The sequence below is a fragment of the Mustela erminea genome, chromosome 2 (genome assembly GCF_009829155.1).
Source record: "Mustela erminea isolate mMusErm1 chromosome 2, mMusErm1.Pri, whole genome shotgun sequence".
Lineage (NCBI taxonomy): Eukaryota > Metazoa > Chordata > Mammalia > Carnivora > Mustelidae > Mustela > Mustela erminea.
The window spans coordinates 132,893,984-132,919,454 of NC_045615.1; the positions used below are offsets into that span (position 1 = coordinate 132,893,984).

General features: G+C 40.7%; 1 protein-coding gene across 4 annotated transcripts in view; it reads right to left on the reverse strand.

Moving 5' to 3' along the window:
- Window positions 1–25,471, reverse strand: part of ATP8A1 (ATPase phospholipid transporting 8A1) — a 237,954-nt gene that overhangs the window by 99,042 nt on the left and 113,441 nt on the right. For all 4 annotated transcript variants that reach the window (XM_032334198.1, XM_032334197.1, XM_032334199.1 and 1 more), the window contains 3 exons: window positions 19,802–19,886; window positions 16,799–16,938; window positions 2,241–2,379 (listed from right to left, as the gene is read on the reverse strand). In XM_032334198.1, the coding sequence (XP_032190089.1) occupies window positions 2,241–2,379; window positions 16,799–16,938; window positions 19,802–19,886 (364 nt within the window). The remainder of the gene's footprint in view (window positions 1–2,240; window positions 2,380–16,798; window positions 16,939–19,801; window positions 19,887–25,471) is intronic.

The following is a 25,471-nucleotide window of genomic DNA, read 5'->3' on the forward strand; positions in this document are numbered from 1 at the left end:
ATCCATCTCACCCAGAGTAAATGCAAAGCCCTTACAAGCTCCTGGGAGGCCTCGTCCAACCTGGGCTCTGTTATGCTGCTGGCCTTTTCTCCTACTCTCTCTCTTAGTCTGGAAAGAAGACAGCTTTCCCTTATCATCCAGACGAGAATCTCCCTCCTTCTCTCAAATGAGGTTCTCTCTCAAATGTCACCATCTCAATGAGTTCTTCCTGACCTCCTGATTTAAAACTGAATACTTCAGGGACGCCTGGATGGCTCAGTGGGTTAAAGCCTCTGCCTTCAGCTCAGGTCATGATCTTGGAGGTCCTGGGATCGAGTCCCGCATTAGGCTCTCTGCTCAGCAGGGAGCCTGTTCCACCCCCCCCTCTGCCTGCCTTTCTGCCTACTTGAGATCTCTGTCAAATAAATAAAATCTTAAAAAAACAAAAAACAAAAAACTGAATACTTCTGTGAGACGAACCATAACCATTTCGTATATGAATCTCACCTATTTTATTCTAAAAGAAAAGCCCCAAAGATCATGACTCAAGACTCTAAAAGTTAAATGTTCCCAGAAACCACCATCATATTCTCTGTAGTCATAATGGCTACATGCCCTGAGCTATTTTCAGGATGGCTTAATGTTCCTTGGCTATCACTCTTTGCTACCATATAGTCTCCCTCTACCTGCAGTCACATTTTTTTGTTCAGTGTGTTTGTCTTTTTCGGGTCTCCCGAACGCTAAAGCATTCTGTATTCTCATGCATCTCTTTCCATTTGTCTCTAACACCAGTGATAATTTTTATAATCACTTAGATTTATAATCACTTAGATTTATACTTCTGCTAACTAGTGTCTTTTAAAAATTCTCCTCTCCTACTGGCAATTTACCATAGGTCTGTATTTTATATTTACAGAATGCTGTGATTGCTAAAAATTCTAAAAGGAGCATTAGCTACATGTTTCTTTCTTTCCTTTTTTTTTTTTTTTAAAAGATTTTATTTATTTATTTGACAGAGAGAGACACAATGATAGAGGGAAACAAGTAGGGGACATAGGAGAGGGAGAAGCAGGCTTCCTGCAGAGCAGGGAACCCAACGCGGGGCTCGATTCCAGGACCCTGGGATCATGACCTGAGTGGCAGACGCTTAAAGACTGAGCCACCCAGACACCCCAGCTAAATGTTTCTTAATGATTATTTGACAATGACTTTCTAAAAATGTGGTTTCATGCTATAAACACCTCTGAATGGTTTCAACTTTGGGTGAGTTTTGGATGTAACTCGTATCATGAATATCCAGAGGCTGAATCTACATCAGGGTTGCATTGTTCAGGCAACCTACTATTACTGAACTTGGAAGAAAATGAAAAGTGCGACGTTTTCTTACATATTACTGGTACTACAGGTCTCACACCAAATACTACTGTTCTTCTCAATGAGACATCTGTTATGGACTGAATTGTGCCCTCCCTGTTTTTACACGTTGGATCCTTAACCCATGATATTTGGAGACTGGGCCTTTAAGATTGTTAGAGTTAAATGAGGTCAGAAGACGGGTTCCTGATCCAATAGCTCTGGTGCCTCGTAAGAGAGGGACACCAGGAGCACGCATCTACAGAGGGGAGGCTAGCTGAAGACACAGCAGGAAGGTGGCCACTGCAAGCCAGGAAGAGAAACTTCGGGAGAAACCAAACTGACTGACACTTGATCTTGAACCTCCAGCTTCCAGAAGTGTAAGAAAATAAAGTTCTGTTGTTTAATCCACACCAGCTGTGGTATTTTGTTATGGCAGTGTGAGTCACTTAGTAAAACCTCTTTGAGAAAAATGAATTAACTGCAGGATGAATGAAACCTGGCAACCTTCTTATTTCCCATTCCTAGAAATAACCTGTGGTCACATAAACAAGTGCCAGTACACAGGTCTGCCGTAATCTCCATCTCCTCACGTTCACAGGCAACTGCAGAGATGTTATCTACATGTGTCAATTATGGGTGGAAGGGGGGTGCACAGGCAGCGAGACAAAGGTGAGGGACGGTTATTTAGTGGTTGCAAGACCTAAGGTCTGGCTGGATACACAACCACAGCAAATGTAAAGGGGCACTGAGGCCGTAAGTATCTAGAGAAGCCCAGTAATATTATAAATATGGAAATCTTATAAAACCAAATCTTTCAGATTTTGAAATAGCTCAAACTTATCTTCTAAAATATGTCCAAGTGTGAAAAAAGCACCCCAGTGCCAAGCTTGGATTAGGGGACTTACCAATGTTAATGGCAGTTTCTTGCTTGTCCCCTGTAAGGATCCAGATTTTGATGTCTGCTTTCATGAGAGTTTCTATAGTTTCAGGCACTTGATCTTGTAACTTATCCTCAATGGCTGTAGCTCCAAGTAGTTGAAGATTCTAGGGAAAATAAGTAGAAAAAATTTTAAGGAAAAAAGAAAAACGGTTTAGATTCTTTACGAATTGAAGTGTGCATATGTCTTTCAATCAGAGACTAATGCATAGACTTTGATGTAAATTCCAACTATCCCATCGAGTTTTCTCCTAAGGATCCCTGACTTTAATCCAGTACTTCGGCATGAAGCTAAAGAGACCTACGCTACCTTACTCCTCTCTAAGGTAGAGAACGAATTCTTACAAAAACACAACAAATCCAAAGGGACTTAAAGAGGAGCAGACAGCTACTGAAAGATAGCAACAGCAAAAACCACGAAGATGACCCCAGCAAAGAAGCAATCCTGCTGACCTGTTTGAAAAAGAGTAAGAATAAATGCTTATTAAAAAAGAAAGAATGCTCAGATCGTTCAATTGTAGCTTGATGCTGTGTCAGAAAAGGTACACGTATCGTACAATTATAAACGCTGAGGGAGAGAGAAATAAACCAGGTGATCGCATCGGTGTCTGTAGGAAAGAACAGGCTGGTATTTTTCATGTTGCTCCCTATCTGTGTAGTGGACGGTCAGAGTCTTGCTAAAGATCGCATGCGCACTACACGGTTTCTTTCATATAAGACTGGACACCAGCGACACGTTCTGCAGGAGGCTCTCATCGCTCCCCAAGAAGAATATGTTTCTGCTCTCATCTTCCTAAATGGAGGAAGAAAGAGAACAACTTTTTGGCTATTAGGGAAACCTGGCTCCCCACACAGATGCAGGTGATTGTTCTTGGTCCTCGATACACAGGAATACACCGTGACAAGCTAAGCCGCAATCAACGGATTCTTGGATTTTTCCCTGTAACCTAACCACCAACATGACCCACGCCAACATCTATCTTTCTTATCATGTTTTTCTCCCTTCTTGCCTTCACTTTTTATTTAAAACATCAGACAAGGACAGTATACATACAAGGGAAATCAAGTGCTAAGGAGTGTCCAGATTGGTAAAAACAAAGAAGGCATTCCATTTCCTCTCTTCCTTCGAACACTGAGTTCTTCTTACTATTTACTGAAATGTACATCTAAAATTAGCCGCAATTTTAGGCATGGAAAATAAATTAAAATAGATGCAAACACACATGAATAAGTGCGAGAGAGTTTATGAATGTATCAGTTAGGAATGCTTTCGACTATGACAGAAAATATCTAACTTAACAATAGCTTAAATAAAGATTTGGTTTTCCTTTTGTAAGCAGTATTGGGACAGGCAGTCCCGAGCGCTAGATTCACTCTGCACATCTCTCTCAACCTCTCAAGGGGGTGCCACAGCTGTAATTACCACTGCCACGCTCCAAGACAAGAGGAAGGGGGTAAGGTCAACGGTACCCACCTCCTATTTGAAAACAGAAGTGTTCCTAAAAGTCCTTAGCAGATTTCCAATTATGGCCATATTTGGTTATTTAGATTTACATGGCCATCCTTAACTATTAGTCCTCAGCTTTTCCAGCCTCGATAGTGGGATGGCAAGACAGAAGAGGGATGGGAATGGTGTTAAATCGGCCAGTCAACAGCCTTCACCACAGTGCTTGCATGTGGGCATGCATACACATGGGTGTTTATGCACACGTGTGTTTATATGTGCACGTATGTTTATGGATACACACGACATGTCCTCTGTTACTTTGCTGGAGATACTTGGCTCATCCTGCAAGGCCAAACTTAAAAGTTACTGGTTCTTTGAAGCTTTGCTAAAAGAAATTTTCCCTCTCCAATGCTCTGACAGAACTTTGCTCGTCTTTACACATCTTAATGTATCATATTCAGATGAACTGTTTAACCTGACAGTTTTGCTCAAGAGTAGGGACCATGTCTTGTTCATCTTCATGTAACGACTCCACAACACTGACAGTCAGTATTCAGTGTTTAAATTAGTGAAAGGGAGGGAATAACAACAAAAAAAAAAAATCAACAGAACTCCTAAAGCCAAATATTATAAAGCATTGCTGCAATCGAGACCATATTCTTTTCAATGTATTCCAGATAAGTTATATAGCAATTAGGTTCACTTGATGCATAACTTCTTAGTTTATAATACATAAGACAGGAAGGCAAATTGCCTTCTTGAAGGAGATAGTATTTTATTATCTTTAATGGGAAGCAGATTTGAAATCTATCGTAACCTGATGAATAATTATCATCAAGAAGTTCAAGAATGAAAAGGAAGAGCAGTTCAGCAACAACTATGCCAACATCACAAATGCTGTACTTTAATGTTGAGACAAGGATTCTACCCCCATTCTTTAAGCAGCTTTTGGGGCTTCTGTAGCTAAATCATCCTGGCCGCCATCCCAGGGAAGATCAGAATATAGCTGTGTTCAAATGTCAAATATTCCACAGAAAACATGATAAGATGTTTTAATGGTCACGGGGATAGTTCAGTAACACAAGCTCTCAAAATTTTCCAACCTAAAAATCTTTTTCGCGATGTCTCACAAAACCCTGAGGTAAGTCGACAACGGGAGAGCCAAGAGGTGAACACCTTCATCAGAAATACATATTTGTGGGGGCGCCTGGGTGGCTCAGTGGGATAAGCCTCTGCCTTCGGCTCAGGTCATGATCTCAGGGTCCTGGGACCGAGCCCCGCATTGGGCTCTCTGCTCAGCGGGGAGCCTGCTTCCTCCTCTCTCTCTGCCTGCCTCTCTGTCTACTTGTGATCTCTCTCTCTCTCTGTCAAATAAATAAAATCTAAAAAAAGAAAAAGAAAAAAGAAATACATATTTGTGTATCTTGTAGCTCTGAGGGGAGAAATGAGCTCAGGAAGAATACAGATATACATGCTCATGCACAAATCTAATAAAAATAAACTGACTGCATGGGGGACATCACACTGAAGCCATATTTGAAGGAAGGGTTTCATTTTGCCCAGGTAAAAAGGAAACATTTTTCAAACCAGGTAAAAATAATATAAAGGATTAAAGAGCTGTTGGGCCAACGATGTGTATGTGGAGAAAAGTCGACAAGCAGGCTAACTTGGGGCGTGTTGGGTCACTACGACTAGAGGAGTTTCTAAAAAGGGTGATGAAACAGTTCTGACTACCTAGTAAAATTGCAGTGGGTCTGTTTTGAAGACTACAAAGGAAAAACTGTTCTCAAGCCTGTTTATCTTCCTTTTATCTTAAGAACTCCTCTGGTACAGCACTTACTAATTTTAGTGGAAGGCTCTGCAGTCTCCTCCTTTTCTTTGGCCCTGGTGTCATTTATTGTGAGATTAAGATCTCTAGTGATAGGCTGTTCTGCCCCTGGAAATTAATATCTTTAACTACGTAATGACCACTAGAAAAAAAATGTGAACTTTGCGTGCTTTTCCTGATCATAACACAGGAGTGTTTAAGCCGTAATCAATTTCATCCCAAACATGTATTACCTTACACAGATGGCCAGTAATGGGCACTATGGGAATTACATATTCAGCAAGTGTTGAAATGTGATAAAATTCCCATGGCATTTATGGAATTAAAAAAAAAAAAACAGCAAAACCTCAAACACTAATTTTACTTTCAAAATGTTCATTTTGAAATGTTTCAAAAAGTTTCAAAGTTTCAAAAAGTTATAAAGGTTTCAGGTTGCTGACTCTTCGATATAATGTAGATTTAATTATCACTGAAAAATCATGAAATAATATTTATTCGCCTAGTAAAGTCTTCAAGAATCTTATGTTCTCTCTCAGATGTTCATAATGTATTCAGAATTTTTAAAAAGTCATATAAATGTAAAATTTCTACCCTAGCAAAGATAAAAGGCTTCGTGCAGCATATTTTAAAAACTGTATGATTAAATGTATTATGATAGACTTAGAAATTATGTTTTTCCAAGCACATGTATATTTTGCTAAATAAGAAAACCTCAAAATGACTTATTTCTATACTAGCAAGTGTTTGGTTGTACTTAGATTGTTTTGTTATTTTTAAAAAGCCTGCGACAATGTTCCTAAACGATCAGAAGCATAATAATCAAACTCATATCAATTTGGGTTTCAGATTCCAACAAGGGCTATTTGGTAGATGTTTTTTTTTAAAGACAAATAAAGAAAGAATGTTGGTAAGCCAAGTTTTCCTACTGGAGTAAATACGAGCAACGTTTGGTAACCTCTATTTCAATATGAAATAAGACTGTGAGCAGGAAGATGAAGAAATAGTTCCCTACTAGAGAAAATGTATCAGACTCTGCCAAGTGTTTTACATTTATTAATTCAGCTAATAACTTTGAGGAGGTTAGGTAAATTATCCAAAGCCAAAGAGAGGTACAGCTGAGCTATGGTGTTAAGAACAAAATCTCAGGAATCCACAAACACCCAAAGGCAGCAAATGAGAAGTAAAACATTAAATGTAAGTTAGAATTTTATTCAAATCATTATAAGTTTTTAAATATTTGTTTCTGTTTTTTAGTTTCTCTGAACCAGTTTCAGACTTGGTCCTGAGCCACTCCTGCCGATGGTACCTACTTCCTCATTTCTTTCTTTTTTCTTACTTTCTTTCCTTCTTTTTTTTTTTTTTTAAAGATTTTTATTTACTTATTATTATTTTTTTATTTACTTATTTGACAGACAGAAATCACAAGTAGGCAGAGAGGCAGACAAAGAGAGAGAGGGAGAAGCAGGCTCCCTGCTTAGCAGAGAGCCCAATGCAGGGCTCGATCCCAGGATCCTGGGATCGTGGCCTGAGCCGAAGGCAGAGGCTTTATCCCACTGAGCTACCCAGGCACCCCTCCTACGTCCCCATTTCTACCTGTGGGCTCCAGAATCACATTTTGGGACTGGTCCCTCTCCGCACATGCAGGCCTGCACTCACTCAACTCACAGAGCCACTCCAAGCAGGTAGTTCTGGGCAAGGTGGTGGGATCCAACCATGAGTTCCTTCCTCTGGACCATTTATATTTTAGAACCTACCAGGAGACATTCTTCTTTGGATTCCCCCTAGCTTTCTGATTGTACCTCCGTTCCTTTCACTGGTGTCTGTTTCTCCTAGACCCCGGCTGCCTGGCTGGCATCAAGCCCCAAGGAAGTAGCCATGGGACCAGGACCTTAGAGTGGTGGTCGCCAGAAGGGCTGATGACACACAGATCAGTAGGCCCCAAACCCAGAATTTCTCCTTAAGTAGGTCTGAGGTGAGACCCAGAGACATGCAATGGTAAGAGTGAAACGGGCCTGAGTCCTGAGCTCTAACAACTGCTTTGGCAGAGCAAGGCTCACAAAATGTTCCTGTAAAGGGACAGATGGTAAATACTTTAGGGTCTGAGGACTAAGCATTCTCTGTTGCAACGACTCGATCTGATGTGGCATGAAAACAGCCAAAGGCTAAGTGTAAACAAGTGATTGTAGCTGTGTGCCAATAAAACTTTACTTACAGAACCAAGCAATGGGTGGATTTGCCTATTGTGCCTGAGTGTGCAGGCCCCCCTCTGCAGAATACATGACCGACTGCTCTGGATATTTCCTTGTGCAATTCCTACCCTTCTTCCTTAAGCATGGCCTCAGAATCCTCTGGACCCAGTTCTCTCTCCTCGCAATCCCAAACTACAGACAAAATCTCTTAACTGTCCGACAGGGCTACCATCAGAGAAAAACAGTGTTCTCCCCAGATAATAATAATACCCTATGCTACACATGATCTTGAAAGCAAACAAAACATTTTTTTGTGGGTACAAGAGAGACTCACAGGGGAGAGATCTCACTCTCTCTTTTTCAAGAGATCTCTTCTTTACTCTGGGTGGCTCAAAGATCCAGTCCAACACGAGTTAACGCTCAACTTTAAATCTTAAATGAAGAATTAAGACTTGGCCAAGGTGGGGAAAGGATGGGCCAAGGAATTCCGAACCGAAGAAATCCCATGTGTGGAGACATAAGTATGCAAGAGCATATTGTGCCTGAGAAGTTGCTACTTGGACAATATGGAAATAATACATGAAACGAGGTGTGGCTGTGATTTAAATGATGCTAATCTGGTAGGGCTGTTCTGAGGATGAACGTGGCCTCGTCATCTCGAACTCTTGAGGAGTAAGTTAGGAAAAAGATGAGGCTGGAAAAGCCAGCAGGGAATGGGAACGGAAGGGTCTGTGTGTTTTGTGCAGGATTCCAAAGGTCAAGGTAGGAGAAGGCGGAGTTTTAGAAGAGGGACAGGAAAAGATTACTGATGGCCGATTGGGGATGGATTAGGAAGAGGCCTGAAGACCCGTTATGAGGCTATGGTAGTTACCGTCCTGCTTAGCTTGAAAACGTGGTAACCCCGCACTCAGATGTGCTGGTGGGTATGTGATCCTTCGTCATTTTGTAATGCTGCCTCGCCAAGGTTGCCGGGCTCCTCTCTGTTCTGCATTCCACGGGTCAGCATTCATGCTTGTGGTTTTTCTTCTCAGCGACTTGGAGCACACAACAACGGGGTTTTATTGAAAAAAGGAGAACCTCGTACTTCTCTCCTTTCGGTGTAAGTGGGGTACCGGACGCTAGAACTAAGAGCATTAAACCACTGGGATGGCTCATTTGTCTGTTTCTGGAGAAATCAGGCAACCGGTTCATTTTTCCAAGGCCAAGAAGGAGATTTTTAACTTGGTGCTTTCTGAACCATGGAAAATCATACTGGAACTCTCATACAGCCAAAGGCCTACCAAATAAGGTCAGAATTCACACACCCAGCTGAAAGGAATCAGGATTTGAGAGGCGATTGGGTGTAGCCGGCAAAAACAATGTCCATCTTCCCTGAGAGAGAAGACAGCACGTCCCAGTGTGGAAAGTCTACCCCGAAATGCGCCTAGGAAGAGATCTGTTAGGCCAGAAAGGAGAAGCGTGTGATCAGAGATCAAAGGGAACCTTAAAAACTTTAAATATGCTTCTAAAGACGAGTTAAGGGAAAATCATGAAAAACAAACTTCTGCACCCATTTTTAAAGCAAAATAGAGTGCATAGAACCTTTCTCATTGACTCCGTGGACATGTCCTAACCACACCAGTACCTTTGAGGGCTGATCTGGTGGTTATGTAACCTATGTGCTCGGTTGCACTTTATTTCTCAAGTTTACAACATTTTACATACATTCTTGCTTTCTTCTACGCCAAACCCACAGAATAATGTATTGAATATAATAACTATTGAATATAGTTAACATGGGATTTGGAATTAAGGAAGAACTGGGATTTGAATCCCTGTTCTGCCAACTACTCAGTATGTACCCTTCAGCAAGTAGCTTTCCTAAGAATTTCTACATCCACAAGATAAGGCTAATAATATGGAATAAATAGGGTCATTCTGAGAATGAAGTTTTATCAGTCATCTCAAAAAAATTTTTTTTTTTTTTAGTAGTATTGTAGGAAAAAAGGTGGAGTACTCAACCTAGGACATTGCTGTGTTTTTATAAAACATGTTTGTTCTGTTAATATTAGTAAAGTAGTCTCAGCTTTGCAGAACGTACAAACAGAAATTATAAAAAAGCTAAGGTAAAATATAGATAGAAACAGCAGCTATAACATTTTCCTGCCCACCCCAAAGGATCATCTTGTGTACCCCACTTTATAGACCCTCGAACTAAGCAATCAGGGTAAAGAGCTGTAGAGTTGGAGCTTAGTCAATGCTCAAAAAGTGGCGGATCTTAGTAGATGAGCTGACAGACTGCAAAGATTCTTAAGCAAACAGTAAAACAGGAGACTACTGGAATTTTAAACCACGAAATCACTAGTACATCATGTAAATTTTCATCTAGTGCATTTCATTTTTTAGTAGAAACGAAAGTGATATTTGCAGCTACTAAGAATAGAAGTGGTCCCTTTATCTGAAAAAAGCATTATATTCTGATACAGAAGTTACTGTGAACTTGGCAGTCATAAATGTTCAAGAAAAGTCCTGTTTTCCATTAAGTTTTGTATTTTTCTAGGAATCCTCCAAACCACTCGCTGCCACATGTCGCGAAGGGTGTGAAACTGTTGTGTTTAGTCACACTGAGTGTCATTGTTGATCTGTATTATGCCACATCAAAGCAGTCTTAAAAAAAACCCCAGAAAAGTCAACCATATTTGAGGGAGGAGTAAAAGAAATAATGTAAAAAAAAATCATTACACCTCATTGTCCTATCTTAGTGACTCATTTTGATGCCCGGGCACTAAGTCCTGTCTGTAATAAACATTTTTTAGTTTACAAGTGCCCTGCCTATCTCCACCCACTAAAATTGAAGACAGAGATGTCTCGGTCCCTGTCCCCTGCTGCGCCTGAGAGCCCAGAAGAGGGCCTGCCATGTGTCCAGGCATGTGCTATTGGAATCTTTCAAACCACGTGCTTTTCACATTCATGTATTAACTCAGAGCACAAGTCCCTAAAATGGCAGGGTCTACATTTCTACAGAATGCATTCTTGAAAATTATTAGCTTTTTTCCCCAACATATCCCTAAATTTATCCCTAGTGACAACACATGTAATATGAATACCCTCACTGTGTAGAAAGCATGGACTGTATTAGTAATAGGGGCCAGGCTTCCATTAAGCGAGCAGCTACTAAAGAAACTTAGCTTCTGGATAGATTATATCCAGTTGAATATATTATATACATATATATATTTACACACATATGTATATAATATATACAATATATATACATATCATATCCAATTGAATCATGTATTTATTCATCAAATATTTATTCAGTAATTAACACAGGGCAGACAGGCAGGCACTGGAAATACAGTGATGAATACCATCAAAGCAATCTTTGCTCTCATGAAGCTTCAATCTACTGGAGGCTCTACATTAACCAAAAATTACAAAATGTGTGTGAAACATTGTTCTCTGATTCAAAGGAGAGCTAGATGGTCCATGATACAGTTTTCTGATTACTCTTAAGCGCAGAAATGATTTTCCCTGACTCATAATCTATTAAAAATAGTACATCAGATAAGCTGTCATTTTTTAAAAACATATCTTGTAATCTATGTTTCATAACAAGACAAGAGAAAAAAGCCGACTTGATCACCACGGAAATCCTGCTTCAATCACTGCCCCATCTAGAGATGTGTTAGATCATACTCCGTTTTCTGTTATTGTTCAAGGTAAGTAATTTGCTTTCATAAACAGTAGATGTGATTAGTTGGTAATTTGTGCAATCCTAAAGATAGAACTGCATTTTTCTATTGACGCAAATAAATACAAAACATTTAAAAAAACCTGTATGGATCATGAAGGCACACCTTCCTATTTCAACTGATGGTTTAATTATAAAATCTTCCCTGATAAGATCAGAGCTGTCTCTACTATTAATTTTCAAAGGAAGCCAGCAGCAGAGTATGACTATGAGGAAAAAAAAAATTTGTTTTAGAAACATGTTAGAATAAATGTAAAGTGACAGATCAAAGAACAAGGTGAGAAATTTCAGAGAAACCACTGCTAATGAAGCATAAAGCTCCATAATTATTCTGTTAACTCACCTGTGATTTTTCCTGGTCCAACACATAAATTTATTCTAAATTTTATTTTAAAAATCAGATTTTTAAAAATGCAGACCAACACTATTAAGTGGTTTCATAATCAAAAATTATGTGGGGTGCCTGGGTGGCTCAGTGGGTTAAGCCGCTGCCTTCGGCTCAGGTCGTGATCTCGGGGTCCTGAGATCGAGTCCCACATCGGGCTTTCTGCTCAGCAGGGAGCCTGCTTCTCTCTCTCTCTCTCTCTCTGCCTGACTCTCCATCTACTTGTGATTTCTCTCTGTCAAATAAATAAATAAAATCTTAAAAAAAAAAATTACAAGTCCAAACACATTGTCTTTCAAATGAATAGGGTAACAGTAGGTAAAGCAGGTCAAGAATATTCTCTGAAAGACTGAGACAGCTAAGTTCTCTGAAGTGGTGAGGAAGAGAAGAGGTGCTACCTTCCATAAAACCCAAAGCGATACCACAGTCCCCCTTCCTATCCTGGGTCAAGACACCTCAAGTACCTGATAGGATTCTAATTAATCCCATTTGCACTTGAACTAGGGAAACCTTCTTGTTCCTGTATGATTTTGTCTTCTGAGGAATAAATGCTGCCTCTTGGCCTACATGTAGTAACAGAAAAAAAGATGTTTCAGGAACATCTTGAAACAACTCAGAGTATTAGAATTTTTTTTTAAGTTTTTTGAAAAGTTTACCATCTGAATGCAAGTGTTAGAGCTCAAATCATCCCACCTGATAGCAAAGATGATGCTGTGATTTTATTATTATTAAAGATTTTATTTACTTATTTGTCAGAGAGAGAGAGAGAGCGAGCGAGCGAGCACGAGCACAAGTAGGCAGAGTGTCAGGAAGAGGCAGAGAGAGGAGCAGACTCCCCGCTGAGCAAGGAGCCCAATGTGGGACTCGATCCTAGGACCCTGGGATCATGACCTGAGCCGCAGGCAGTGGCATATCCGACTGAGCCACCCAGGTGCCCCAATGCTGTTATTTTATAGATGGATGGATGAAGTCCTTAATCTTCTCCTCTAACAATGACTGTCAATAGGGAAAACAATATCCAGAGGACTTCTTCAGACCTCTCTCATTTCCTTCTTTCCTTTTAGTGTCCTGGAGGATGAGGGGAGTAGTTTCTAGTGCTCAGATTGCTGGGAAACAAAAGTGACAAAGCAGTGTGCCAAGGGGCCGATGTCTTTATCTTCTTGGATGTTCTTGGTCTGTTTGGATAGTTTTGCAGCTTATGCTAGGAGTTTATAGCACCCAAAGGAATAAGGCTTTAACCAAATTTCAAAAACTGAATTACTTGTTTGAGCAAACACTGGAGAGATAAGATCGAGAGTAAGGTTAGAAAGTATAACCTTCATCATTTGTAATGTTTTCACTTATTTTATAACATATTAAAAATATTCTTTTCAGGAAAAGCTCTACAAATCTTTCAAGTTTTGAATGACTGTAACGTAACACTACCACTAACGTGCCGATGGCATTTTGCATCATTAATTCAAATACGTTCAGAAACATCTTGTATAGGGCCACAACGATGATTTGGTCTTTCACTGAAAAGTAAAAAGTATTGAAAATCGATAGTATTCTGAGGGGCGCATTTCCCCCAAATTTCACACACAGATAGAATATTATGTGGTTTTCAAACAGTGCTCAGTGGAACCCCAGGATCGTGAAAAAGCTCCTCACAGACCATGAGGAGGGCAAGGTGCTGAGGCTAAGGGAGAGCCAACGTGGGGCTCCCCCCCCACTCTTTAAACAGGGCAGCTTTGCTTTTATCTATTATATATACGATGGTTCAGGCAACATTTTGTTTGAGAAATGGGTTTTGCTCTTAAAGAAAAAAAAAGATCTAAAAATGACTCTCAGGGTTTAAAATTCACTGTCTCCTATGGGAACGAAGTTCAATCTTACGGTCTACATAAAAAACAGATTCCAATCACATGCAAAATGATTACATAATCAACACATCTCATTTAAAGTAGCCAAAGAAGAAGCCAAAATGGTTGACTCCTAATGCGAAGGCACTGAGTTTAAAACTGGGCAATGCACCAGCAGGATCTGGGCTCTGATGTGTTGAAACTTGCCTCGGTTGGGTAGTTTTAAAGGCAGTCACCCCCAATTCCTATGGAACACTACCGCCCCATCCCCTTGATTTTCACAAAGGAAGCTCAGACCAGGGAAGGAGCGATAGCGCCCTGGCTCTCCACTACAAACCCCAGAGACTTCCAGTGATAGGGGATGGGAAAAGCAGGTTTGTGGGAAAAACCACTCTCGGTCGTAGACTTGTCAGTATCATGTGCCTGTACTTTTCCCTAAAAAGACCTGTGATCTTTTGCATAGTAAAACAAAAACAACTCCCCCCCCCCCAAAAAAAACACCCCTCCCTGATCTCCTTTAACTAGTAAACTAAACTTTTGGGTTTCATTTTAAATGTTATCACCTCTCTGAGGGCTTCCACTGGACAAGTTTGTGGGTCAGCACTGTGGGTTCCTTTAGATTTCCTTACTTAAGGAATTTCTTCAGAACATGATGCTCAGGGTCTCAGTTGAGTGTTCCTTGTTTGCCTGTGTTTCTTCAATAAATGACATCTATTAGAAGTCTAATTAAAGTTAATGAAATTAATACTTGAATGAAATTATGGTTTTGAAATTAAGGGATGGACACTGAAAACCAGTTCTTCGGAAGCTGGCTGAGCAAGGGAACCAATCCTTTCACTTTCCAGCTTTCAGTAAAACTTAGAGACCATGGATTATCAGAAAGTAAGACAGAAATAGGTATAAATTACCCTTTTCATCCATTTTAGGAAAGAGGCAGTCAGAGGGAGGCATCTGTATTTGTAAACTAAAAATATACATGCAATACCATGTCCCCAGGCAACTTAAATTTCCATGTGACTCACGATCGCCATCTGCTGGAGAGAGCCTGAACATCTATTTCATTTGAAAGATGGAAGTCCCAAGGTTTTAAGTATCAGATATTGTATGCACACACCTACACACATATACCCCAACAACAATAAAAACTGTTAAACCTATAAAATCTAATCTACAAACCTCAGGGCACTTAGAGTAAAAATGTTATTAGGCATATTAAATATTCAGCTCCAGAATTTGACAGTGTGCTTCTTATAGAAACGAAATTTAATGTTTAGAATCCAGTTTCAAGTATTTGATTGTAACTTACTGTATATCAATTCCACCATATTGCCATGGAAGGTAAAAGCTACATTACCTTCAGGCTGTGTACTTAAGGAGACAGGAGAAAAGTTATTTCCAAATGGTAGCTTTTTTGTTTTTAGTTCTCAAAAGAATTAAGAAAAGTAACAGATTAAAAATCAATATTGTTATTACTGTAGGACACCATGTACCTCTGCTGGGAGAGCTTGGAAGAGACTATGGCCATGGCCTTATAAATCATAAAATATTTTCTTTTGCCACATAATGCCCCAAAGACATAGTCATGTATAAATATGTCAGGGAAAAAAGAGAGAGTGAGAGAGAGAGTGATTCAGCAAGTTAACTGAGAGCAAGCTGTGTGTGTCATTCTACAATTGCTGGATGAATATCAAGCTGGAGTTTCCATACATGCTATCACACGTCTTCTGAGAAATAAGCAGGATACAAAAATAAGTTCAAATATAACGAAGGTCTGAGAAACCAGCTTCTAAAGTGATCACGGTCTATTGAAGAGACAGGAGAAATGGTATCTAGAGTCACAGATGGCCACTGTACACAGCAGAGAAAACCACCGGCAGCTGGGTGGAGCATTCCCCAGTATCACACAGAGGGGAGGGCATGCAGGGAGCAGAGCAAGGAAGGGAGGCATTGGTGGTGCCAACCATCTTTCAAGAAAGGAAGCACCAGGGAGCATATTGTTTGAAAGAGAGGAAGGAGTAAAAAAAATAAAGTTAGCTTTTACTTACCTGTAGGCAAGATCCAATCAGCTGAAACTAACAGACAAACCCGATTTGGGGCAGTACAAACATGAATATAGTTAAGGAATTCTGCAATTAGGAAGTTGTTTGATGGAAAGGGAAAGGTAAGAAGGAAGATAAGTGGCTAGGAGCATGAACTCTGGAACCAGGAGGAGGATTCTGACTCGCCCTCTTTGTACTGTGTCATCTCCACCAAATCACTTAACCTGTCTGTTTCCTTGACGTCTTCGTCTGTGAAACTGGAATGAACAGTACCTAGCTCAAAGCGACGCCATGAGGATCAAAGTAGTTAATAGATCCAAGGGCTCCGAACAGCACCTTGCCACAGTAAGTACAACTATTTATGCTATTTTTAATAAAGGAAACAAGATTTCTTGCTATTTCTTGCAATTTTTAATGAATGTTATTTTTAATTAAGGAAGCAAGATTTTTTGCTATTTATAAAGTATCGATCAGAGTGTATCCATCACTGTTTGGATGAATAGCCTGGTTTCCTTATCTGTAAAATGAGAGCATTTTCAGTTTGTGATGCAGATGAGGGAGGTGTGTATATGCACACAGACACACACACACACACACACACACAAACACACACACAATGACTAGCCAGGGATAAGCACCGGGTTGTTCACTTATTAGAGTCACACAAGCTAATTATATTATTTCCTGTTGCACACGACACACCTTGATCAACTCTATGCACACACACATGCGTATATAACTTGTGTGCACAAGTGAATGGGGGACGGCATGCTTATCTTTGGTGACACAGAAGCAACAGCATACACTGGCAAGAAGATAGTTAGCCCCGCCTAACTTTGACCCAAAGTTATGAAAAGTAGGAAGATCTATACAGCACAATGCCAGAGACTTTGCAGCAAAAGCCTTAACCAGTATTAAGATTTGTTAATGTTCGGACCAGAGGAGATTCAACAGTAAGTGGTGTGTCAAGATATTCTGATCTTTGTTTATGGGCTCCTTGAAAAGACTGAAGTTTTCTGGAAACCAGACTTTCTACATGAGCAAAATGGCCCCTCACGTACCTTTTCAATCAACTCATAACTCTCTTCGAGCTTCAGCAGCCGGTTCTGCACCGATGTGGACGCCCGCTGGTAGACCGTGCGCCACTCCTCGAAGTCGCTCTCCGAAATCTCAGCCACCGCGAAACATAAAGTTCTTAACCCTGATGAAAGGTAGCAGACATCCCCCCAACACCAAATTAGGTATCATTCAGAAGCCCGCCCCTTCCCTTTCTATATGACGAAGTCTTGTTTTGGAAAGACCGATTCAGTTCAAGCAGTATGGCCGACATCTGGCTCAGTTAGGACACAACCTCAGCATACAATGTGGATCAAGGCTCACCTTCAATACAGCCTTTGTGCTTTTTCCAGAGTGATTTTTTCCCAACATCCTGATCTTATCAGGTTATTCTTTTGCTAGAAATCTTTCAATAGTTCATCCTCAGGATGGAGTCCAGACCCCAAAGGCTGACTTGCTCCCCATGCCCCAAGTGTCTTCAAGCTCCATCTCTGCCATTTACCTCCTATATACCTGGGTCTCTGCACATGCTGGTCACATTTTCTCCATTCTGCTCCCTCCAGCTCGCTCCACTGTCTGCCTGGCATCTCCTTTAAGACTTGGTTCCTACCATCGTCTCTGAAGCATTCTCCTCTTGCTCAGACCCGAGGCAGAAATCCCCAAATGCTTGTATGGTGTGAAGGACAAAGTTTAATATTGTTTTTCTTGCGGATCTCCTGTTATTAGTGCATAGCTCCTGGAGGGAAGGGGCCCTGAATTCCTCATAGGTATAACTCCGGGACCGGGCACAGTGGCTGGCTTATGACTGTGTCTTCAGAGGTGCTTATGAAGGAGAGGGACCACAGTGGAGTTTACTTGGAAAACCATCTGCCTCTTACAGGGATATATGGTTGTTTTATTACTGGTCTTTATCACTGCAAGTTTGTAGTATATTTAAGAAACAAAATAGAGGATCATAGGGGAAGAGAGGAAAAAATAAAACAAGACAAAATCAGAGAGGGAGACAAATCATAAGACACTCTTAATTCATAGGAAACAAACAGGGTTGCTGGAGGGGAGAGGGGTAAGGGATGGGGTAACTGTGGTGGACATTAAGGAGGGCACATGATGTGATAAGCACCACGTATTGTGTAAGACCGATGAATCACTGAACTCTACCTCTGAACTAATAATACATTACACGTTAGCTGAATTTAAATAAAAAACCTGAAATAATAATAAAAAAGTCTAAAAAATCTGAGATACAGTGACAAAACAAAGGAATCCTCAGAAACACCCTAGGAAAACAATCAAATCTGATGTTTGAGATGACCTACTCCTAGTGCTTGGTGCCTATCAATTTCATAATTCTCTTGGAAGCTACCCTCAGCCAGAAAAAAATGGTGGACTGGAACAAAGAAGAATCAAAAGCATTTAGCAGCCAGGACAAATGTAGTTCATTAGTTCCTGAGAAGACAACACCCTCACTCAAGGTCATTAACTCTCAGAATAACTAGCTAGTGATGTCAAAGCAAATAAAACATGGCCAGGGAACATGTCAGAAATAAGAAGCAGAGAACATAGGACATAAAGTGCCCAGAGGATTGTGTCTTCCAAGAAAGGAGTAGGGCTGTGCATTGCCAGCTCACTGAGAGTAGAACTTAAATCTTTGGGGCCACATCAGGACATGTTTTTCTCTTTTGGAAACTTGGCTGGAGACTTACTCTGGGGTAGTCATGGAGCAAAAGTGCTGTTCAGCCTAGGGCCAGAAAGAATAGGGTGGAGGTGAAGGCCAAGTCAGCCCAGCTCTTAGAGCTGGAATTTCTTCTTATCACAACTAGAGAAGAGAAAGATCCCCCCCCCCCCCCCCCCGGGCCCCCTTCCTCAGTAAAGAACTGGAGTCAGAGGCCGGCTGGGCTGTACCTGCCAAGCCCCGCTGAGGATGAATGCGGATGTCTCTGTGCTCTCGCATTTTTGGAGAACTGAGGGGAGGTTCTCTAAGTCCTTGCCTTTCAAAGCCTAGTGCTTCTCCTATCTTTTCATAGCTGGGATGAAGAGGAAAAAGCACTTGATCAGAGGTCAGATGGGCTGCCACTGGCAACAGTTGCAGCCCAGGCAGATAAGAGAGAAAATTTAGATGGGAGATTGACTGACTGATTTTTGTGTTTATTTTTTTTTAAAGATTTTATTCATTTATTTGTCAGAGAAAGAGAGAGAGTATAAGCAGGGGGAGCAGCAGGCAGAGGGAGAGGGAAAATCAGGCTTCCCACTGAGCAAGGAGCCCGATGTGGGGCTCATTTCTACAACCCTGACATCATGACCTGAGGCAAAGGAGTAGCCCTAGATGGGAGATTTAGATACAGTTTTGGCTACTTCTGTTAAATTCAGAGATAAGACTCTACAAATGCTTGGGGTAAGTGACCCTACTGTTTAAGGACGCTCATGTCCTCCCGTCTAATCTACATCATCCCCCTAGACTGCTGAGTTGCACAGATCATATATTTCTGTAGGACAGAGAGACAGGACTCAGCCCATCTACCATGATTCCCCGGCCTCACACAGAGCCTGTCATTCAGTAAGGGCTTAAGAAGTCTTTTAGAAGATTTTAGAAGTCTTTAAGAAGTCTTGAGATGAAACTGCACTAAATAACTATTTTAATAGTTACATAGGCTTATTTACTTTTTATTCTCTTTCTTACTCAAATTAGAATATCCAGTTTTTTGGGTACTTTTCCTCCTACACTGCTAGAGAGACAGCGTATTTAAAGTGTGAGAGGTACCCATTCTAAAAACGGAAGAGTCTTATAGACCCTACACCTCCAAAACATGGGGACCAAGTCTCTCAAAATTTTAACATAGGAAAGCAAAACAAAAATAATGGGAACAGCATGTAGGATAACTAGAATTATTGGCATCAATTGCTATCTTGCTCTAGGACTTTCTAAGTAAAATAACAACAATCTTTGAAGACATCAGTAGTAGATGATTTCATTTTATTGTAATCATGCTTTATTGTTACATTACACTCACCTTCTGTAGCAAACTGCTCCAAATGTTTCAGGGTAATTTCTTTGTATTTTGAAGTCTCCGCCAGTCTATCATATATTACAGTGTCCTGGAAAACAAACAGAAGGTATCATATACTTAGGAGAAGCATTTTGAGTTTAATAATGGTGTTGGGAACATTATGAGCAGCAAATCAGCATAAAAACAACTGATCACTTTGAACATTAGCTTTAAAGCGCACAATATTTTTTCCCTAATAACACTCTTTCCTTAAGGATGCTAGGAAACAAGGTTCGAGTCCTCTATGTTCGTCTTTCTCCTTTGTGAATCAACCTAGAGTTACTCCAGCATTCCACATCTCAGAGTTCACCAGGACTTCCCTTACCTTGCAAGATCTCCCCACCCCTGAAGGTTTTGCAGGACACTGCAGGGTATACGCCCCTTATGAATACACAGGTGCCACAGGTCCCACACTCATAAAGTCTGAGAAACGCTGGCTGAACAAAGCCTACCCTGTGATAATTACATCTTGGAGCCTTTACAATGCTAGTGTGCACAGCAGATCACTAAGAGGCTATATGGTATGAACCCCAAGCTCATTCCCTATGGAACCCGAGCTAGAGATGAGGGCATCTGTACGGGACCGGTGCTCCCACAGTGCAAACTCTGAGAAACATAGGTCCAAATGGTGCAGAGAGGGCTGGTGGGTGTTATAGGGAAAACTTCGAACAGACCTTGAGTCCTGCCCGATAGCTGAATATTTCTGATTGTGTCACTTTAGCCTCTAAAAGCTCAATTCACTTAGTTTGTGAAATCCAGTTACTGGATTATCTTTAAAGTCCCTTTCAGCTTGAACGTTATGCACCACTTAACGTTTCTCTGATTTTTGCCCCTTTATAAACTGCTTATTGTTCCTTTAGTTATTCCTCGGCTTGGGTTTAATGTTTTAAGAATTTTAGCATTTGGCCTCCATGGTTTTATTAGACTAGGAAAAAATAAATCATTTACCTGCAATTACTTTCTCAGTGGTATTACCCATTTTGGGGTCTCTAGTCTCAAGGCTGAGATTTGGAAGCCGACTAATGGAGTATGATTTAGAACCCTTGAGAGAAACAAGAACTTAGTGACCTCAGAACAGATGGAATATTCCAGGCCCCAATTATGAATTTCTTTTCATTTTTCAGGGGTGGAATGGGAGTGGGGGGCAAAGCAAAAGGAAATGATAATTTCCCCTCATGGCTCCTTTCTAGGAATGAAAGGTATAACTTATGAACTCTTATTTTTTTTTCCAGAGGCTGATGACATTTTCAATGAAATTAAAATAGGACATTTTAAAACTAAGGAAATCTCAAAAAAAAATTGAAGTCATGAAAATGAAAGTGATAGGGGGATTAAATTCTGCCATGTAGCCAAATTTTCTAGTGGAAGACACTGATGCTCAAAATAGAATTTTTCATTCTTTATAGTATCAAGGAAAGGAGGAGACAGAAAGTGGCCTTCTACATGAATTAGATGGTATGTTTTTATTTTTTATTTTTTAATTAAAAAAATTTTTAGAGAAGATGGTATTTTTATTATTATTATTATTTTTAAAGATTTTATTTATTTATTTGACAGACAGAGATCACAAGCAGGCAGAGAGAGAGGGAGAAGCAGGCTCCCTGATGAGCAGAGAGCCCGATGCAGGGCTCGATCCCAGGACCCTGGGATCATGACCTAAGCCGAAGGCAGAGGCTTTAACCCACTGAGCCACCCAGGCACCCCAAGATGGTATGTTTTTAAAGGACAAGTCACAACTGGCCATGCTTACATGTGAGAAATAAATACATACAAATAACCTCTCACCCAAAGTAACACTGATTTATTCAGAGAGCTACATCAAGTAGTTGGTTAGACCTCGGTTAGGACTTGGTTCAGACCAAAAAAGGTTTCTTCAAAGGAACTAAAGCATGTGTATCCCCTAAGATCAGACTCAGAACCTCAAAGAGTCTACACTTGCAGGAAATCCTAACTGATTTTACTTATGGGGCATCCCCCCCACTCAGCAAGGTAAGAGCGGAAAATCGGGCATGAGGGGATGTTCCCGGGATGGCTTGGCTCAGCTAGTAAAAAGCCTAAGGCTTCACCAGGGATAATTCATCTTAGGTCAATTTTTACTTGAAAAGTTGTTTTTCTATTCATCTTTTAGACTTGTTCTAGTGCTGCTCTGTCCTCACCTCCAGTGTCTTGCACGTGGCAGCTGATCAAAAGACATGTGTCACGTGAGTAAAACACCAGACATAGTCCTCAGTCATCCTAAAGCATATCCTATGTTGCCAAATAAAGGACTATACGATGAAATGCAAGCACCAATAGTAAGAAGGTAGCGAATAGAAAAGAGGTCCGACATCATTATTTAAGCACTGCCGTCTACACTGAATTTTTCTAGGTGATCTTGCTACCAAACAGGCAGCTGCCGGCAAGGACTCTGATCTTGCTGTCAGTTTACCCAACAAGGTGAAACTGACTGCCACATGGAAGGTCCTTTGGCCCCTGTGATCTGGGACATTTGCTAAAATCATCAGACAGCTGTACATGTAAATGCAGACGGACATTTTCTGCGTTTGTGTGCCATTCGGATTTATCCGTACTCTGCCTATGATGCGGTAGGGGAACTGCTGCACATAACTGATTTCGGATGTGGTCTTCCTGATGTGTGGCACAGAATGTTGTTCGGGGGGCGCTGACTTAGAAACTGTCAGTCACTTTAAGGTCCCTAAAGCACTAAGTGTGATAATCAAGTTTCTAGTTTTTCCTCTGGTCTATAAGCATTGGAGGAGGTTTTTTATTTTCTTGAATAAATTCAGATTTTATTTGTGAATGTAACTTTTCTTAAATTGCCTACTATTGCAGACATGAACTGTATATTGTACACTTTTCCTTTTTTTTCATGTGAAAATTAATAAAGCAAGGCAACCTCATTGCAGAAAACCTGGAAAACAAGGAAAAACAAATCATCCATATACAGGTACACGACCCAGCCATTACCTGTCTGTGTTATGTTCTAGATGAACTCTTCTGTGTTATCTTCCAATTCACTAACTGAACCCCTGCCCCTTCCACTGTTTAGAGTTTGTTCCAAATTCTGATGTTTTCTTTTAAATCTAGGATTTCTAATTTAGCTTACACATATTCCCATCCCCTTTATTTTTGATTCAAAATAGTTAAAAAAAATTTTTTTTTTTTTTTTTAAATCATGTTGCACTGGGGCGCCTGGGTGGCTCAGTGGGTTAAAGCCTCTGCCTTCGGCTCAGATCATGATCTCAGGGTTCTGGGATGGAGTCCCGCATCGGGCTCTCTCCCCGCACTGGGGGGAAGCAGGGAGCCTGCTTCTCCCCCACCCCACTCTGCCTGCCTCTCTGCCTACCTGTCATCTCTGTCAAATAAATAAATAAATAATAAATAAAATCTTAAAAAAAAAAATAAACCATGTTGCACTAAGGCATCCTTGGTCAGACTTGTCTACACAACTGATTTCACCCAAAATGAATTCATGAATTCATGTCTGGTGGTTTAAGTGCTTGTTCTCTTGGGCATGAAATTTCCTCTTGTGTCTCTTAACTTTGCCCTACTTGTAGACACCCCAATCTAGTGGTTTTATGTACTCCCCCAGCAGAGCTGGCATGAGCTTTTCTGAGTCCCTTCTCAGGATTAGGAAGCTCAGCACCGTCTCAGGCATCAGAGAGGGGAGGTTGGCTTCCATCCACGCTTACAGAAAGCACTCTTTGCCCCCACTGGCTTACAGAAACCAAACTGTAACCACCGCTCCCAGATCCTGACCCTGGGACTTCCATGCCACTCAACACAAGACCGAGGTTCAGTGTCCCACGCTGATTTTCTATTCCTACTTGGGGCCTCAAAGATGTTTATCTTGTTTTAAAGCCTGACTCTGTATTTCTGTTTTCTTGTTATACTGTATCCATCACAGTCATGAATTTGGAATAGAGGAGATAGATTAAAGTTTGAGCAGACTGTGTCAACTTGAATGGAAAGTATTAGCGCTGAGGCCTTACCTGACTCTCACTACTAAAGTCTTCTGTTACGCACGTCCCTGCTGATTCATTCCGCCAGGGAATCAACACTCCTCAGACTCTCCCAATTCTAGTCTCTCTTTTTAGATCCTCTAGCCACACCTTTAGCCCTCCTCTCTTTCCATACAATATTTCCTCCTTACATATCCTCATCAGTCCCCTGCTTTTACCTTCCAGCTACACTTGTTAATTCCTAAATTTCTACCAGCATCCCAGATTCCTTCCCCTGTGAAATCCAAGCATCTCTGCCTCATGGCCCCGATGTAGCTCCTAACCCTCTATCATGGGAGGTGGTACCCCTTCATCTGCTCAGCAAAGTCCAAATTGGATAATAATCCTCGATCATGGTTTCCCTTGTCACCCAAATGTAATCAATTATTAAGTCCTAAATCTCTGTTTTCTTAATCCTCTCTGCAATTGTCTTGGTTCAGTTCCTTATCAACTCTAAGACTCTACTCAAGAGCATCAATGGGGAAGTCCGGATGCATCACCATTCTGCCTTGAGTCATCTTCCTAAATGGCATCAGAACAGTTCAGAAAACAAAACAAAACAAAAAAAAAACAAAAAGCAGTTCATTAAAAAGTATAAGCTCTTGCATATGGAAAAAAAAAAAACAAAACGCATGACCTAACATGTGACCACCTTTCCAGCCTCGCGTGTACTCTTCTTGGCCAAAGAATGTGCAGTTCTCAAATGTACCTTGTTTTACATGTCTCTGCCTTCTTAGTGTTCAACCATGTTTCATAGCCAACTTGGTAGTGAGGGGAAACAATGCAATAAGCAAGTTAATGTATGCAAACTATCTCCATGATTATTCAAAAAGGAAGTCCAATGTTTTTATTTTTTTATTCAGTGCTTTAACTGCCCAAACAAAGGTTCTAGATGGAAGATTACTCAAAACTAAGGAAGGAAGGATGTGAGTTGGACGCAAAGCGGACACATAAGTATTTAAAGTGGAAGGCTCTCTTTAGTCCTGTATCACTAAATGCTACCACTGGAATGTGGAAGAGTTTTACAATATACCTCAATATTGTAACCTAAACATCTCTTTATATATAGGTCCCTGACAAGGCTTAGTGCCTGACAAGTGTTGGGTCTTAACTTCCTTTCTCCAAAATCCAGTTGAAAGTCTTGTAGGTAAAGTGTGCGCAGTGAATAAACACTAGTTGTTTCAATCAACGACAAGAGGAATTCTAAAACTAAACTTACGAGACATCATGAAAAAATTCTACCAAAATTCTTTAAAAGCAAGGCATTCAAAAACTGCATTTCAATGCTTTAAAACCATGGCACTGAAAAACATTTTCAACAAAAATTTCAGTAATAAGCTTTGGTTTCCTAATAAGTACGGTTTCCAAGTTTCATTTACTAAATCAAGGTTGTTGGGGCACCTGGGTGGCTCAGTGGGTTAAGTCCTCTGTTTTTGTCTCGGGTCGTGATCTCAGGGTGCTGGGATTGAGCCCTGCATTGGGCTTCCTGCTTGGCAGGGAGCCTGCTTTCCCCTCTCTCTCTGTCTGCCTCTCTGCCTACTTGTGATCTCTGTCAAATAAATAAATAAAATCTTAAAAAAAAAAATCAAGGTTGTTGATTATATTTAAAATTGGAAAGTTCCGGGTTGGTATG